The sequence below is a fragment of the Gymnodraco acuticeps genome, unplaced genomic scaffold, assembly GCF_902827175.1.
Source record: "Gymnodraco acuticeps unplaced genomic scaffold, fGymAcu1.1, whole genome shotgun sequence".
Taxonomy (NCBI): domain Eukaryota; kingdom Metazoa; phylum Chordata; class Actinopteri; order Perciformes; family Bathydraconidae; genus Gymnodraco; species Gymnodraco acuticeps.
In genome coordinates this window covers 145,201-163,468 of record NW_022990567.1, presented here as the reverse complement: position 1 = coordinate 163,468, position 18,268 = coordinate 145,201, and the positions used below count along the sequence as shown (strand labels likewise).

The following is an 18,268-nucleotide window of genomic DNA, read 5'->3' as shown; positions in this document are numbered from 1 at the left end:
GAGGGGTTTGGTGTTAGGTCAGCTGGTCATCTTTTCAGGTCATCTCATTGGGAGACGCAACGCAGCAGGAAACGCAGCAGCAAACCAAACAGGCTCACTTTCCAACAAAAGGTCTCAAGGCCTGCATACCTACACCTCCCCCACAGAGCAATAAAACCCTGTTTACTCCAACCAGCCCAGAATGTTTATAGCCATTTGTAGTCCTTACATTTATGAAAGGATAAAACAGAGAAATCAATATAAAACACAAACACAGGTATTGTTTGAACAGTATTCACTTAACTGCTACTGTTGATAACCACCAGAGAAACCCAAGGGACCTCTCTTAACATCACAACCACTGTAGCTCGTTCTAAGTTGAATGCAAATCAGGACATGCTCTCACCTTCCCCCATCTTCCTTTGTCCTCAAAAACACATGTCAACAGGCCCCAAATCCAGCTCACAGTTTTACCCAAATTATTCCCATTTTAAGCTTATCCATAGTTTGCTAACATGAATAAATACAAATATAACTCTACAGCGGTCCTGCCAGACTCTCACCATACTACTTCCCTGATGGCTCCCACAAGATTGCTGACATCCTCGTGGATTCATCTTTTTATTATAGACACATGCATTTCCAAACATTTGGTCTACCTATGTTGCAAATGTATTATCTTTTCGATTTACACACGGCATCTATTGCACCTGTCCATCCTGGGAGAGGGATCCCTCCTCTGTTGCTCTCCCTGAGGTTTCTCCCATTTTCCCCTTTAAACTGTGGGGTTTTCTCTGGAAGTTTTTCCTTGTACGATGTGAGGGTCAAAGGACAGAGGGTGTCGTATTGTCATACTGATATTCTGTACAAACTATGAAGACCACTGAGACAAATGTAACATTTGTGATATTGGGCTATATAAATAAACATTGATTGATTGATTGATATTTCAATGATTAATGGCATAATTTGTATCATACCTATGACAAACTTAAATTAAAAGTCAAGCTTTGTTATCATGAATACACTATTACTAAATAAAAACATTTGTATACATCTGTAATTGTTATTATTGAATGAATGTGTAAAAACAACACGCGTGTACAAAATCGTATTTGATTAAATATGTATTAATAGAAACAAATAGTACATTGCATTAGAAAAACACTATGATACAAAAAGAAGAAGCACATTTTTCCTTTTAGTTGTTTGAGATAAAAACGACATTACAACTGATTTGGGCAATGGTTAATAACGTACATCATTACTAGCTGTCCTTGCCATTAGGTGTTTTTTAGTGTTCTGCTCAGGCCTGAACAAAATGATGTAACATTTTGGCATAACAATGCAAAACAGCATTCCATAACTGGAGGCCAGAATAGCAAATATCTCCACAGCCACAGTGAACTTCCCAGGAGAGCTGGCATATGCTGGGATAAAGGTGATCCAAACCGCACAGAATATCAACATTCTGAATGTGACAAATTTAGCTTCATTAAAATTATCAGGCAGCTTTCTAGCCCAAAAAGCAAGAACAAAACACAACACAGCTAAGAGCCCTATTTATCCTAACACAGCCCAGAACCCTACAGGTGATCCCAGGGCACACTCAAGAATAATCTTATCCTCATAGTGTTTCATATTTTAAAAGGGGAATGGAGGGCTTATTGTCAGCCAAAGTATGCAAATTATAACCTGTATTAGAGTGAAACCCAGAACACTGAGTCTCTGCTGGGCAGGCCCAAACCACTTCATCATATTACTGCCTGGAAGTGTAGCCCTGAAGGCCATTGCACCACTTTTGTTTTCCCCAGAACACAGAATACAGGACATACAGAGGTCAAGGAGAAGAGCAGCAGGAAGCTCAGCTCAGAGTTGTTGGTTTCTTTGTGGCAGTAGAAGACTAGTGTTATGATCATAGTAAGAAAAACTCCTAGCAAGGAAAATAAAACTAACAATGATCCCAGGATTTCATCATATGCTAAACATTGTATTTATTTTAGTATGCAAGCATCTCCCTGCTTGTTGGACCAGTGGTGGGCATTTCGTACAGTGTATTGAATCTGCAAAACAAAAAAGGACAAAGAGGAATTAAGTGTTCAATTGATGTCAGGGTTTCAGAGGCACAAAATGTTTTTTTATATTATTTAAAATCCCGTTTAGTCATGAAATACTGATATATGTTGTATTTACCTGTTGTTTTACTGATCTCTCCTGCTGGACAGTGTATGCAATTATAACAACAGACTGGCTTTCCTTTTTGGAGGACCTTACGAGTTCCAGGACGACAGCTCTCACTGCAGACTGACACAGGAACCTCCTACACACATAAACACAATTTGTCAACACAATTTTGTTGAAATCTTAAACATACCTGGCAAGGTTTTTCAGTAAATCAGTGAGTTAGTAAACAGGAGCGTCTGCTCTACCTTGGTCTGTGGATTTCCCCATACAACTGGGATGTTTTTCTTGATAAACTGATGACTTTCTGGAAGAGAAGCATCATAATTGCCAACTGTTATTCCTTCCATGGTTCCCTTGTTTGTCATTTGTAAGTTAACAAGTTCATATCGTGCTGGAGAGTCTCCATTACTGTCAAAATAAACGTTTTCCCTTTCCTCGGTGGTGAAATTCACAGTGTTCAGATATTGCAAGACCTATTAAAGAAATTGTGCGGAGATTAAATGGCAAATTAAATAAAGGTGCATTGTCATATCCAAAGGAGTATTCCTCACCTTCTATGGTTGAATGCGTTCGGTATTAGCACAAGTCCCATTAAAAAAATACCCTTTACCCTCCTCACATTTAATCAGGTTGTCAAGAGCATGAGCCACTGCATAAACTGATTTGTATACATAATAAGTGAATCTAAGCACAGAAGCATCTGTAAATTAAAACTGCGGTCACAGAAGTGCGCGCAGTGATGAGCGGGCCCTCGCGTCCGTGCGCCTGTTGGGGAGGGCAGCCGGTAGTCCCGGCGTCAAGCAGACGCGCGCGAGTCCTCCGAAATGAGCCGTTTGTGATTTCTATCATTTTCGCGTCCCAAACTCCCAGGTCCTCCGGCAGCGACCCGGAAACGGATGTTGGCGCGCCGTCTCGAAGGAAAACAAATTTCTCTAAAGGCTCGTCGAGGATCGATTATCGAGGAGGCTGTCTGGAGGAGCCGTAACTGAGGATACCCTGATTTAGAGGAGAGAGGAGAGAGGAGTCTCTCTGGAGGAATTATAACCGAGGGTACAAAGACGTGGAGGAGAGAGGAGTCTTTCTGGAGGGGCTATAACCGAGGGTACACTGAAGTATTCTTCGGAGACGAATTCAGCCAACAGTGATGTTTAAAAGAGGTGTGACGCATGGCTGGACTTCTGTCAACGAAGCACAGCTCTGCAAACTGTTCCCGTTGTGATTATAAGTTATTTAAGATGATCAAATGTGCATCAGACTTTCTGCCCTTTACCGTTTGTTTACTCATTAATCACATCTCCCCTGAATGTTAGGCTATCTATTATACAACTGCTTTCATTGTAACGCGATGTTTACAGTGAGAACAGCTGCTGAGGTCAGTGCAGAAAGCAGAACAGTGTGTATAATATATATTGCTCAATAATATGTGTAACAGGCCTACATTTCACACTTTATTTGTAGGCTTTAGGAGATATCTACAAATAAACAGTAGGGTTAGGGAGTGTATAGGTGTCTGTTGCAATGAATATGCCGCCAGCAAAGGGCGTTGTTGGACTAACAGAAGTTGAGTGTGTGTGTGTGTGTGTGTGTGTGTGTGTGTGTGTGTGTGTGTGTGTGTGTGTGTGTGTGTGTGTGTGTGTGTGTGTGTGTGTGTGTGTGTGTGTGTGTGGTGTGTGTGTGTGTGTGTGTGTGTGGTGTGTGTGTGTGTGTGTGTGTGTGTGTGTGTGTGTGTGTGTGTGAGAGTTGATGTGCCAGGCAGACAGGCAGGTCTCAGTAGCTTATCTGACATATAATTGGTCAAAAATTGTAAATTATCCGTTAGCCTACGAGCTCCCCGTTTGAGTGAAGGACTATTCCTTCTCAATGTAGCATGACATTAAATAATTGGAGAGCTATTATTCTCTATCTATATTAATAGTTTAGGTGAAAATGTTGAAGGAGCAACCTTACATTTTTATGCGGACGATACCGTTATGTACTGTGCAGGCTGTTGTTAAATTATAGGCTGTTTTTAACATTATTCAGGCTCAGCTCTCTGAGCTTAAGCTTCTTTTAAATGTGGATAAAACCAAGGTAATGCTCTTTTCTAAAGCTAAAAATACACCGGAGACTGCTTTGGATATTGTAACTACGCAAGGAATACAACTTGAAGTGGTTACCTGTTACAAATACCTGGATATCTGGCTTGATGGTTGTCTCACTTTTAAATTTCATGTAAATAACCTGCTTAAAAAGCTGAGGGTTAGGCTAGGTTTCTTTTACAGAAATAAGTCCTGTTTCTCGCTTGAGGCCAGGAAAGGGCTAGTCACTGTGACCTTTTTACCTGTGCTGGACTATGGTGATTTATTATATGAATGCACCTGCCAATTACCTGAGCAAATTAGATGCTGCGTATCACACTGATCTCTCTGCAAATTGAAAGTACTTATTGCCTGAGATTGCATGCTGTGGTTTTATTAAATGTGCCAAGTGCTAGGACTGTTTTAGGGAAGAAAGCTTTTAGATGTGCAGCTCCACTAACATGAAACAGTCTGCAAAAATAATGGAAAATTACCAAGCTAGTACCACTACATGTTTTTAAAGCTCGGTTGGATGCTACAAAATCAGATGCTGTTGGTACCTGTACATGTGGTTAAATATGTAAATTGTAATCCCTGTACATTTTGCTGTATGATGTCCTTTTGTTGTTCTGTTGTTTATGTTTTTATGTCTTCTTGTGGAACCTACTGCTGCAGGTCTCCCTTGAAAAAGAGATCATTGATCTCAATGGGATTTTACCTGGATAAATAAAGGTTTTGAATTGAATTGAATTGTAATTTGTGACATGTAAATCGTCAAAAATGGAAAATTCTCTGTTCGCTTACGAGCTCATCGTTTGAGCGATCGACTATTCAATCGCAATTTAGCATCACATTGGATATGGGCTGAACTTGTCCTGGATTGGAATTTTTCCGATCATTCCCCTAGGAGGAGTTTGCAGAAATGTCCTTAAAATGCATGAAAAACGCACATTTTTAAAAATGGCCGACTTTCTGCAGGGTGGGGCTAATTAACCTGTTAAAGCAAATTTGAAATATGTCGGCAATCATAAGAGCAATGTGTATACAGCGTTTCGTGAATATCGGAAAAACTATATGCGAGAAGTTTGGAGTAATTTGCGTCATGTAAATCGCCAAAAATGGTGTATTCGCTGTTAGCTTACGACCTCCACGATTGAGCTATCAAAAATGTTCTTCGCAATTTAGCATCATATTGGATAGGGGCTGAACTTGTGCTGGATTGGAATTTTTCCGATCATTCCCCTAGGAGGAGTTTCAGGTCATTTGGACTTACGGTGCAACTTCGTAAATCTTTCACAAATGGGAATGGCCATAGGTGGCGCTAGCCAGTACTTTGCACAATTTGAACCTATTGACTCCAGAATGTTGCTATTTTTACCGGTCCTGGCGTCCGTGCAAAATTATACAACTTTTTGAGCGTCCTAAAGCCCTCAAAAACAGGAATGATGGCGTGGAATAATAATAATACCACCAATAACAATAGGGCCCGAGCACGGAGCGCTAGGACCCAACGGCGTCCTTGCACGAAGTGCGAGGAACCTATTGTTATTGGTGGTATTATTATTATTCCACGCCATCATTCCTGTTTTTGAGGGCTTTAGGACGCTCAAAAAGTTGTATAATATGATTCAACATTCAGCAAGCTCTCAAAGCCACTGCATGGCTTTATTTCTGAATCATTCAGGGCGCAGTTGAACACATCCTCCCAGAAATCTCTTAAAAACTGACTTTTTGGAAACTGTGAGGGATGGATCTGCCTCAGGTGTTCCTCCAGCCCCGGGATCTGAGCTTTGCTCACAACGAAGCCCAGTGAGCCCACAAGGATGCTGCGACCCCCGCTGTCAGTCAGAGAGTGATCTGTGATCCAGGCGTCACTGCCAGCAGCTGCAGTCCTTTAATGTTCTGTCTGTACAACTCAGTCACCAGCAACTTAATTTATCTGTGAGACATAAAATCCAATATCACTTTGGAAGTGGCATGCTTAATGATCTCTATTATATTCTGTAGGCTATCAGGTGGACCAAACGATGAAAATGCTTCAGAATACTCAATGCACACTCCATATTCTTGTGCAGCTTTGATAAATAAAGCCATGCCATTCAGGCCATATATATTATCAACAGCAAGAGCACCAATCCAGGTCCATCCAAAGTGATGGACCAGCTTTGCCAGTGCTCTGCTCTGGTATAGTCACTTGAAATTGTTCTGAAAAACATGGGATCTCTTGTCTGCTGCTCAAACAGGCACAGGTTGCATAATGGCTGATCTGCAGTAAAATAGACAAACATAAGAAGCGTCTAAATGACCCCTGAGCGAAAAAATGCTAAGGCACTTGGCACAGAACTCAAGGTAAATATACCCTTATTACTTATCGTAACTGCACATACAAGATATCCGATTAAAGCTGAGATTCCACAGATTATATAGGTATTAGTATCATCACTGAGTGATCAGAACTCGTGACAGGGGAAGCAAACATAGACATCACAACACATAGCATTACCGAGCAAACACGGGAGATCGTCTCACCTTAGCTGTTATTCTGATCAAAAGTCGTGTTCAATAGCATTAAAACGATAAAAACTCTGCTGAGGGTTAATCTAAATGTTAATCCAATGTGTCTGTCACTTTGAAAAAATGATTGATAATCCATAATTCAATATCTATGTAAAAATCAGAGAAATAATATTAGCTGCTAATGGTAGTCACCAGAGTTATCGCAGCTTCCGGTTTTGGCTACGCGTCACTCTCACTCCTTATTTGGTAACGTGTTGTGTATGTGGAACATCCCCTCGATTCCATTGGCTCTAGCGGTTAAAAAGAGATGTCAATCACCAAAATCGACCAAGGGGGGCCAGAGATAGGTCAAATCCACCCAAATGACCCCAGAAGTGGGGTTTTTTGGCTAAATCTCTCTATAAATGTCAAATTTCACTTGTTTTGCATCAATCTTGATACAGGGTACTTATTATATGTTATAGTTTGGATTCCTAAAGCTTTTAGTCTACCATCCCATCATTCAAGGGTGGTTTTCACTATAAGTAATTTTTTTTGGACGGACGGAGGGACACTATAATTTACATTTGTTTACTGTGTTCGATCTGAATTTACTTTAAAATAAAAACATCTATATTGATTCTGACACTTCTAAATCCAACTCACAGATGTTACCTTGCTTTGAGAAAAAAGATTATTAATTTACCCCTTTTATAAGTGAAGATATGGTCATTTATGAGTACAATGAACATATGACGTTGAAAATATGCCGAACAATACATACTTTTTACATTTCCGTACTCCTGGAATTGTCTGAAATGTGTTAATTACGTAATCCTGCCTTGTGCGGAATGAAACAATGCCTCCAATAACAAGGTCACCATCTTGGAACAGTTCAGGCGGCTGTGCTGAGTCTTGCAGTAGGAACACAGAGTCCCCCTTCCCCATTAGCAGAACCAAAAGGAGCGGCCTCAGTAAGGACATGTCAGTGCTCTTCAGGTCACGCCAATCTGCTAGAGAGCTCATGACACCCCTTTATACACCATCAATAACATGAAGGGCATTTTCCTGCTTGAAAAGAAGTCTCAGGAGACGAGAGGAAATGTAAGTTTAGTCAAATGTTTTATGCGAGACAATGTTGATTTTATTATTTGAATAACAATTTCTGAAAATTAATCTGAAATCACATAGGAGATAGGTATTTTGGGTCTGCATATAATTGTATTATTTTTGTATTTGCATATATACATATTAGTTGAAACGATGGTACATTGCAATATATTAAAAGGAGTCATCTCAATATGCTACGTTTCACAGTAAAACAATTCACAGTTGGAAACACTAAAATAAACAAATATAATTGTAGGGTTCCATAATTATTTTAGGGCTCCCTTTCCCATTATATATTTTTTTGTATTCCTCTCTGGTTTGAGTAAGATGATATAACATTTTGGGATGAAAATACAAAAGAGCAGTCCAAAACTGGAGGACAGAATAGCAAATATCTCTACAGCAACACTAAACTTTCCAGGAGAGCTTACATACGCTGGGATGAAAGTGATCCATACGGCGCAGAATATCAGCATGCTAAAGGTTATAAACTTGGCTTCATTAAAGTTATCAGGCAGTTTCCGAGCCAGAAAAGCAAGAATGAAACATAAAATGGCCAGTAGTCCTATGTAACCAAGTACAGACCAAAAGCCCAAAGCTGAGCCCAAAGCACACTCTAAGATTATTTTGTCTTTGAAGTCTTTAAAATTCTTAAATAGAAAAGGAGGAGAAATTGTTAACCAGAGGATACATATCATTACTTGTATTAGAGTGAAACCCAGAACAGTTAGTTTCTGCTGGGCAGGCCCAAACCACTTCATCATATTACTGCCTGGAAGTGTAGCCCTGAAGGCCATTAGCACCACTATAGTTTTCCCCAGAACACAAGAGATACAGAGGACAAAGGTGATGCCGAATGCTGTGTGTCGCAGCATGCAGGACAAATCTGAGGGCCGACCGATGAAGGTCAGAGAACACAGGAAACACAGCGTCAAGGAGAAGAGCAGCAGGAAGCTCAGCTCAGAGTTGTTAGCCCTGACAATTGGAGTTTTCCTGTATCTGAAGAAAATTAATGCCACAACAGCTGTGATGCATGTTCCAAATAAGGATGCTGCAGTGAGCAGCGCTCCCATAATCTCTTCATATGACAGAAACTCTGCCTCCTTCTTTACACAGGCATCTCTTCTTTCATTTGACCAGAACTCAGGGTGACACCGCACACAGGTGACAGAATCTGAAGAAAATAAAAATGTGGTAAACATTATGTATAATTATTTTTTAATTTTGTATTTGTCCCTACGTTGCATATTTTCTAAGCATACAAGACAGTGCAGCACATAATAAGCATATAACATGTTTTGCTTATTTGTACAATCACAAGTTCTTCGTAGGGATTTCTATGAATTTCTATGAATAATGAAATGATTTATTTTTAGACTTGAAGTAGAAACATTTATTTTGCATTGGTGCTTTGACATAATGCATTAATCCTTAGGAAAACGTTTGCATATATTTATATAGCTGACTTCAGAATTCTGTCTCAGTATCTGTATATGTATCATTTGCAATTATTGGTTATGTAACGATATTGTGTTTTTTTCTTCTTAAAAGGACTGCATGGTTTTGAAATCCCCCAAAAACCCACTGCAATTTCTTAAAATGAACGATACATGTTTTGTCTTGCATTTATGTAACTATACCTGTAATGTTGCTGATGTCTCCCTCTGCACATCTTATACAGTCATAGCAGCAGACAGGCATTCCTTTTTGGAGAACCTTGCGAGTTCCTGGAAGACATTTTTCACTGCAAACTGACACAGGCACCTGTGGGATCAAATCAACTATGAGAAGAAAGAAAAACATCGGCCTTCCCTTTGATTACTGTGTTGCCTTTGCATATTTCTATTTAAAATGTTGATGCATAAAAACCATACATTATGACTAACAGTGTCAATTTCATATTTATAATGAAACAAAAAGACTGTAATTAGCAACGACAGTGATCTTAGAGTATTTTACCTGTTGGGAGTTCTGTGTCCAAGTTATAGACTCATTTTGCAGATGTAGCTGTTTGTTTGCATGTAAAGATGCATCATAAAGGCCAACTGTGACAAACTCCACAATGTCATTTTCTCTTGGCTTCCAATTTATAATTTCATACTTTGCTGCTGGGTCTCCATTTTCATTGAAGTAAACCTCTTCTCCTTCCTTTGTTTTAAACTGAATAGTTCTTATGTGCTGTAAAATCTGAAAAACAAATATCTGTCAATACAGAACATAATTTGAAGAATGTGTTGTGGTCCAAGTTTTTTAACAGCATGATAGACAGCAAAAGTTTAATTTACGTTATTGTAAACATGTTCCTTGTTGATGTGATTTGATGTAAAAACTTCAGTAACATTGGTGATCAACTCACCGTAAATGGATCTAGCTGCACCTTGGTGTTACATGTTTTGTTACAGCTGAGGATAAAATGAAGTGCGTGGGCCGCAGCATACACTCCTTTATAGACATTGTTAAAGATAGGCATCAGAGACATATCGGTGAAGCTGTTTTGCACTTCAGTCAAATCTTCACGTCCAGTACATTCTTTCTGATTTCTTGATGAAGACTTTGACTGCTTGAACTTACAACTAAATAACGTCTCATAAAACGTTGTAAACATTTCATTACTAGATACATTGAGCGGCCTCACATCCAACATGAACTCCCTCATGCCACTGACATGTGCTTTGGGGATGGACAGGCCTATAGCACAGTCTAGAATGTGATGCTTATCCACGACTGCAGTTTGAGAATCAAAGATCCAGCTCTCAGAGCCTATCCACTGGTACCCAGTCAAGTTGTGGTGAGAAAATGCATGTAGTATGACTTCCAAATCCATGTAAGAGAGGAAAGCAATGATCACCTTGGAAGTGGAAGCCTTGATAATGTCAATTATCTTTTGTATTTTGTCTGGTGGATCGGTTCTAAAGAAGGACACAGAGTACTCAAGACAGATGCCAAGCTGCTGGGCCGTTTCTGTGAATGTGGCCATACCGTTGTTTCCATAATCATCATTTGTTCTAATAGCTCCAACCCAAGTCCAACCAAAATGCTTAACCAGCTGTGCCAGGGCTCTGCTCTGGTAGTAGTCACTGGGTATTGTTCTGAGGAAGGATGGGTACTTGGATTTATCACTGAGACAGGCACAAGTAGCAAAGTGGCTGATCTAAAAGAAAAAAACAAGTTATATCCCAAGGTAAAGATTCAGAATATAAAGTAGTTATTCAGCCAACTACAATCCCTTTTGCTATACATAGTTGCAATACTTGAATATTAGTAATATAAAACAATCATACCCACCATTGGAATATGAAAGGGTCCGATGGCAGTAGCCATAGCCATGCAGGGAGAGGAAGAAGTTTCTCCCATAATGGCCTGCACTTGGGCAGGTCTTGTACATGGTACTTCAGAGGGTTGTGATACAACTTCATTACCATTTGCAAAGGCCAATGCAACCCTCACACTTTTGGCAATTGAGCCACAGGAATCATAGATCCTATAGCCCAGAGAGATGCCAGGCAATAGGTCCGTGCTGTTATTAATCTCCTCTACGGCAAATAGCATAGCCTGGGCAAACTGGAACCCTCTGAAATCCAAGCTTGATGCAAACAGTTAATAATAATTAGTTACAAAAGGTCCATGCAGTAGAAAGAGTGGCACAGTACATGGAAATATTTGATGATAAAATCACACACAACAGGAATATATCTTCATTTAAATATTCAATGTTATACCCTTTAAGAAATTTGAAGCAAAATATTGATATGGTATACTGTTACCTGGTGCATTGCAGTGGCAGTGGTTTGTCCATGTAGGAATCCCGTCTGTTCTTCCAGCTGTTGTGGAAAGAGAAGATTCCCCCCAACATTATGTCCCCATCCTTAAACATCTGAGGGATCTCAGGGTCTCCTCTTTGTGTGCACACTGGCTCCTCAGCCTGAGAGAAAGATGCCACCAGCAACATATGTAAGAGTGCCCATCCCTGCTCCGGCCACCTCTGTGTGGATGACATACTGTTTGAGTTAGCCAAAACAATTCATTGGCATCACATGAACCCCAATGCAAGTTTAAATTGAGCACTTGTATTTATATATTTTGGAGAAACTTGGGAAAGAATAATGGAACATTGATGTTTTATCTCTGTGGAATTCGGGGCAAAGGAAGGTGGCGTCAAACAGGAAAAGGGTTATTTGCGTTACCAAACGTACTGGTACTTGTGTGCTCTCGATTTATCTGCATAAAAAAACAACTATTATTCAATTACTTCTCAAAAGATCTTATCTTGAAACTTCTCTAACCCAAAATCCATGGCCTATTTCCAAGTTGCCATTTATAGTTAAAGCCAGCTAGTGCTAGTGGAGTATGCACGTGAACTGTGAGCGCCGGAGCCTCGCAGCGGCGGAACTGTGGCGCGCTTAATTTTGCCGCTTTTGCGCATCAGATGAGGCCCCACGCAGTCTGCGTGATCTGCGTGTAGGGAGGGGCAGGCCTGGATGGTATGTTTTAGGTTTGACAGCTTCAATTTCAGTAAACAGTTTTGGTTTTTAAGTAATCTACCTAATGATTAGATATGAAATGCATAAATAAAAAAGCATAACATTGATCTAAGGAAATGTGCAGTAGAGGAAGCTGATGGCCTCGGTAGCCATTCGGATCATGCCTTCTGCCTTGCCTTCCCTGAGCCAGCTAGCCCACCTACTTTCTGACTGATCTTGTATTTTCTGAACCCTGTGAGCCTTCAGTCGACCTGTTGACCAGTAAGCCTGACATCCTTCGGCCATGTCTCAACATGTCAACATGTCTCACCTTGCCAGGGAAGGACTGGGACTACAAATCCGCCCAGGACTCTCGACCGGCCCACTTCGGTACCGCTGGCCCACCTCGGTACCGCAAGTAATTACCGCTAGTAAATTGTCAACGGGGGGGGTGCTAGTGACTGCTCCGACCGGCCCACCTCGGTGCCGCAAGTAAATACCGTTAGTAAATTGTCGACGGGGGGTCTTATCTGACCGTCCCATATCGTCCAACCGGCCCACTTCAGTACCGGCCCATCGGGATTTGTCCCGAACGTCCCGATGGCCAGTCCTCCCCTGCACCTTGCCATTTGCAGGACGTTCTTCCTAGAAAAAAGCATTCACCATGCCATATTTGCGGATGCACAGCCAGATCATCAGTAGGCCATCTATGCTGACAGCCAGCCAGATCAGTCTTCATTGACACCTAAAATCAGATGACCATCTCTTCCAAATCATCGGTCAGCCTACCTGAGAGTTCCTGCACTGCTACTCTCAGCAGTTAACCTGTTAAGCACTGAGCCTGTTTTTCAGGTCTCAGGCTCCACAATGACATTTCCAGAACAAATGACCATATCTTCCCTTCTAAAAGGGTTACATTAATAATCTTTTTTCTCAACGTAATGATAAACCTGTGAGTTGGATGTAGAAAAGTCAGAATCAATATAGATGTTTTGTATTTTAAAGAAAAAATTATAGTGAAAACTACCCTTGGATGATGGTAAGGTAGACTAAAAGCTTTAGGAATCCAAAGTACAACATATAATAAGTACCCTGTATCAAGATTGATGCAAAACAAGTGATATGTGACCTTTTTAGAGAGGTTTAGCAAACAAAACTCCACCTCTGAGGTGATTTGGGTGGAAATGGGCGTTTTTACCGTTTCTCTGGAACCCATTTGTCGATTTTGGTGATTGACATCTCTTTTTGACCGTTAGAGCCAATAGAATCGAAGGGGGATTTCCACATACACACCATTGTTAACAAAAAAAGGTGGGGGCTTTGCGCATGCAGGTTTGCATCAGAGCGAACCTATCTCTCGCTCTGACATCTGGAAACGAAAAAGCAGGTTTATTGCATATGGATTATCAGAAATCATTTCAAAGGGACACAGACACATTGGATTAACCTATGGATTAACTTCAGCAGCGTTTTTATCGTTTTAAAGACATTGAAGACCACTTTTGACCAGACAACGACAAAGGTGAGCCATTTTGCCGTTTCTAGACCTAGCGCCACATGTTTTCATGTCTGTTCTTGTTAATATCTTCGAGTTCTTATCATGGAGTGATAATGTAGGTACCAATCGATTATGTGTCTCCTCACGATCAGATTGATGAGTTGGACATGCAGCTACGATAAGTAATAAGGGTGTTATGAGTGAGTTTCTGTGCAAAACGCCGTTAGCATTTTTTGCTCATGGCTAATTCATAGGCTCAGCGCTAGCTTTGTGGGTTTAAAAAAAAAAAAAAGAAAAAAAAAAGATAAGTTAGCTGAGTTTCTTCCCGTTACATGGATATAAAACATTCATAGTTTATTGAATATTAAGATGCCCTCAGACGCTGTTTCCTGCAGATGACGCGTTTTTCCCTCCAGTATCAGGGGTGTGGTGTAGAACAGGTTAAACAAATAGAGCATTATTAATGTGCTAATGCACTTACACGTCAAACATAGGAAGAACAGTCAAAGGTCAGAGGGTTGCACACTTTTTATTCCTCCAAATGAAATAACTTTTATATCAACATGAACCAGTGGCGAACCGTCAGGGCCTTCAAGGTATTCAGAGAATACCCGGGAACACTCAGATACAGGGGCGGACTGGGGGGAAAAAGTGGCCCGGGGATTAATTGACAGACAGGCCCACTTAAAGTGGACCTATCATGCAATATTTGAATAATATAGTGTATGCTATGTAAGGCATATTTATACTTTTTATTTTTCAAAATACCAAACAGATCATGCATTTTAGCCATTCCTCATTTCGCTCAATTTAACAGTGTCTTTGCATGGGCTGATTCTGTGAGAACAGCACCGTCTACAGGCCTGGCATATGTACTACAGCGTCTCCAGCGCTTTCTAACGGCAATGTCCGTGGCTGTCTCCTCCTGATTGGTGGAGTTGGCCCAATAGCCGTAGCGCCATTTCTGTGACGTCAGAGAAGTGTTAAAATCTGGATCAGTCTGTATCAGATCCGTTGCAGCCCCTTTTTAAGAGATTTGGGTATGGAGGAAAATAGAGAGGGTTGTGTTTTCTGACACTTGGTGAGTTCCCTAGAACACCGGGGACACATATTCATGTATAAAAGACGTACAAAAGTGCATTTTGCATGATAAGTCACCTTTAATGCGCGGCATGTATCGGCCGGCCGGCGACGAAAGTATGTTACTTATCAAAAAACCCTATGCATTTAATGTTATTTTTGACCATTATTCATATAGTAATCACATTACCTGAGCCCTTGAGTTGCCTAGAGCAAAAATAGTTACAGCTATATTTATTGATTTTAATGTTAACAGATCATTGATGCAATAAAATGTTGACCCAATTTGTCTGACTTGACGCATGGAATAAAACATGGGCGTAGGAAGCATCCTCAATGTGGGTGAGACAATTTAACAGGGGGTGTGAGCAGGTGGTGGACCTCACTTCCTCTAGGGGGGTCCGGGGGCTTGCTCCCCCGGGAAGATTTTTTTTTAAATGTTGAAGTTAAATGCGTCAATCTGGTGCACTTTGAGAGCAAAATTAGGGACTAAATCTATGGATACATCTCACAACACCCATATGAAACAGAACTGTAAACAGATTTACTTTTTCTTTCAACATTTATTTGAACAGCAAGTGGAGGCAAAAGTGACTGCACCCAAAACAATAAACCTGCTAGCTAACTAGCCTAAACTCAGTAACAGAATGTGGGCAACACATTCTTCTCCACAGCCGCGCGACCTCTGAGTCAGACGTCACTTCCCCCTTTTCTATCCAACGGGTACAGCCACACCCCCTGAACCCCGTTTCCCTGCCAAAAACGGGGTTTTTCCCTATGCAAGCCCTTCCCTCTGAACCCAGGGCTCGCTACAATACTGTATACTGTATACACAAACTATACAAAAACGCCTTTACGCTTTGGAGCTTGTTTATCCATCTGTGAGCAACTGCCAGCTAGGTCTCTCAGTCACTCACTCCTGATCGTTCACTGCGCAGTGACAGCCGCTACGGGCCTGATGTGTGAAAGTGAAACTATCTGATAGATAGAACATAGGTAGCCTATCAAAACGGCCCAGCCCAGCCCAGGGGTGTGGACCACATCCCTCCAGGGAGTGGCCGGAACACTTATAAATGTGGGCCGGTAGGATTTAGGTAAGCAAAAAAAAAAGAAAAAAGGGAGTGGCCGGAACACTTACAAATGTGGGCCGGTAGGATTTTTGGCACTCCGGCCCACGCAGAGCACCGGGCCACCGGGAAAACTCCCGGTATTCCCAATGGCCAGTCCGCCCCTGCTCAGAAAAAACTAACAAAAAATCAATTTAATTATATAAATGAAATGTATGTACAATGAATAAATGAGAATCGTATCTGTGTTGTTGATCTGTAATATTACAGTGTTACGTTGATTTGTTTGTCCTTCTCGGTCCATGCACTACGCATTTCAGTGGTTTTGTGTTAGGAAAAAAAAGCAACCAATCAGATATTTTTCTGGGTCTCTGGGTAGAATATCCTTCAACCAAGGTATTCTATATCCTTGATAGAATACCCTGGCCGTTGCACTGAAAGAGAGCGTACCTTTGGATTGACAGTTTGATCAACCAATCATATATTGATTTGTAGCCAATGGACGTATTATTTCGGAGTTTTCCTCGGTTCCAGGGTATTCTAGAAGGCCCCGTAGTTCACTGGCTCAAGACAGAGGATCTAGATAAATGCCAAAAAGCAATTCATATGCCGTTTTGTTGTTTTTAACGTTGAAATGGCAAGTGCAACAGGTGAAGATGATGTTGTTGCGGAATTGTTGTGAGTACCCTTTTTAAGACGACAATTCAGTGAGAAGACGGACATTATAACGGTGGGGGGGCGGCAGTGGCGGCGGAGGGGGGGCGCGGCGGCGGTGGGTGTGTGTGTGTCCACAGAAGGTCCAGTTGTGATAGACACGGGTCGCCACTGACATGCACACATTGTGAAACATTACCAATACTATAACGTTGGTAAATGTTCTATCACTTTTATTTTTCACTTGTATCTTATTGTGAAGTTCCTGTCAAAGCCTAACAGTATGGCAGGGTTGCCAACTCTCACGCATCTGGCGTGTGACACACGCTTTCACTCTCAATCTCACGCTCTCACGCTGCCCAGACTATTCTCATGCCAAAAACAAGATGAACCGGCGATCGTTTTTGGTTGGTTATTTACAATGTTGAGTTGACAGCTGCTCAAGCTGTCGATCCGCTCCCTCCCCGCCCCCACCACTCTTAACAACGTTAACAGACAGCAGAGAAGTGGGAGGCGGTTGGTCAATCCCCGACCCGTATTGCGCATGCGTAGATCTAAGATCCAGTAGAAATGATACAAAAATAAAAGTCTGCTGCTTATTGTTCTACTAGGCCAAAATAGAATCAAAGAGTATATGAGAGTGAGAGTGTGTTAATTAATATATTTGGCAGTTTGGAGTAAGTCTGTAGATTTGTTTGTGTGTGTGTGTTTCATGTATAGGCCTCTCACGATAATTAATTTTGTTGGATACATTTTCCCGGAAATTATTGCGATAAACGATAATATTGTCGGCACCGTTGTATGACCATTTTAGACCACTGAAATAATAATAATATAATAATAATTCAAGTACATCCTTTCAAACTGCTAGTCACATCCTCATGTAAATGGAAATTTATCAAGTTCATTTTTATTTATTGTACGATAAGTCAATTAATTGCTTATCGCGACAGGCACACAATAAAACAGTGGAAACAAACATGTTTGACTTTCATTAGTGAATGAAACTTTGTGCCCTTTATAGTCTGCGTCCAATATTGTGTATTTGTATACAGGCCCGGACGCGTCTATCGTTTTTCCAACCCAGTTTAGATTTAACCACGCCCACTTCCGTATTACGCAAGGATCGACCTAGCTCTACGCGATAGCGTCATAGACTTCATCTTCGGCAGTTATAGCGGTCGCGGTAAAGCAGGATATTGAATAGTTGTTTAAAGTAAACGATCCTGTAATCAAAGCCTTATCGAAGAGTCCTGAGATTGTATTACTGGTGTTTTATCATCTATAAGTAGCCTGTGTGTATTCTCAAATGTCGTTTTCAGGACAAACAAAATACGTTTTAAATATCTTATCAGAATAGCCTGTGTGTATCCTCAAATGTCGTTTTCAGGACAAACAAAAGACGAAACATTATATATAGGCTATATATACAGATGTTTGCTAATGTATCCCTCTTATATCTATCAGGAATTAATATTAAATGATGAATTAACATTAGCTCAGCACTGCATAAGTGTGGTCGTCAGTCATATTATGCGGCATTTAAAAGGACGGTATTTCGCTTGTCAGATTCAGATTTCGCGGGTGTGCCGCGTCTATGACGCTATCGCGTAGAGCTACGTCGATCCTTGCGTAATGCGGAAGTGGGCGTGGTTAAATCTAAACTGGGTTGGAAAAACGATA

The 18,268-nt window shown here is 40.9% G+C and overlaps 1 protein-coding gene and 1 pseudogene across 1 annotated transcript; both read right to left on the bottom strand.

Moving 5' to 3' along the window:
- Positions 1-2,273: 2,273 nt before the first annotated feature.
- Positions 2,274-7,742, bottom strand: LOC117553769 (annotated as a pseudogene).
- A 350-nt stretch (positions 7,743-8,092) lies between these two features.
- Positions 8,093-11,784, bottom strand: LOC117553794 (extracellular calcium-sensing receptor-like). Its single transcript, XM_034227863.1, has 6 exons — positions 11,591-11,784; positions 11,112-11,409; positions 10,183-10,977; positions 9,786-10,013; positions 9,467-9,590; positions 8,093-9,000 (listed from the first exon to the last, which is right to left on the bottom strand). The coding sequence occupies exons 1-6, from the start codon at positions 11,773-11,775 to the stop codon at positions 8,093-8,095; spliced, it is 2,538 nt and encodes an 845-aa protein (XP_034083754.1). The 5' UTR covers positions 11,776-11,784.
- Positions 11,785-18,268: the final 6,484 nt, after the last annotated feature.

What these genes read in the sequence shown, in the direction of transcription:
- LOC117553794 (XM_034227863.1), bottom strand. Translation starts at nt 11,775, where the DNA reads ATGTTGCTGGTGGCATCTTTCTCTCAGGCTGAGGAGCCAGTGTGCACA. An exon ending in CTGCCACTGCAATGCACCAG is followed by an intron (nt 11,410 to 11,590) that starts GTAACAGTATAC and finishes GTTTGCATCAAG; the next exon opens with CTTGGATTTCAGAGGGTTCC. An exon ending in GGACACAGAACTCCCAACAG is followed by an intron (nt 9,591 to 9,785) that starts GTAAAATACTCT and finishes TTGATCCCACAG; the next exon opens with GTGCCTGTGTCAGTTTGCAG.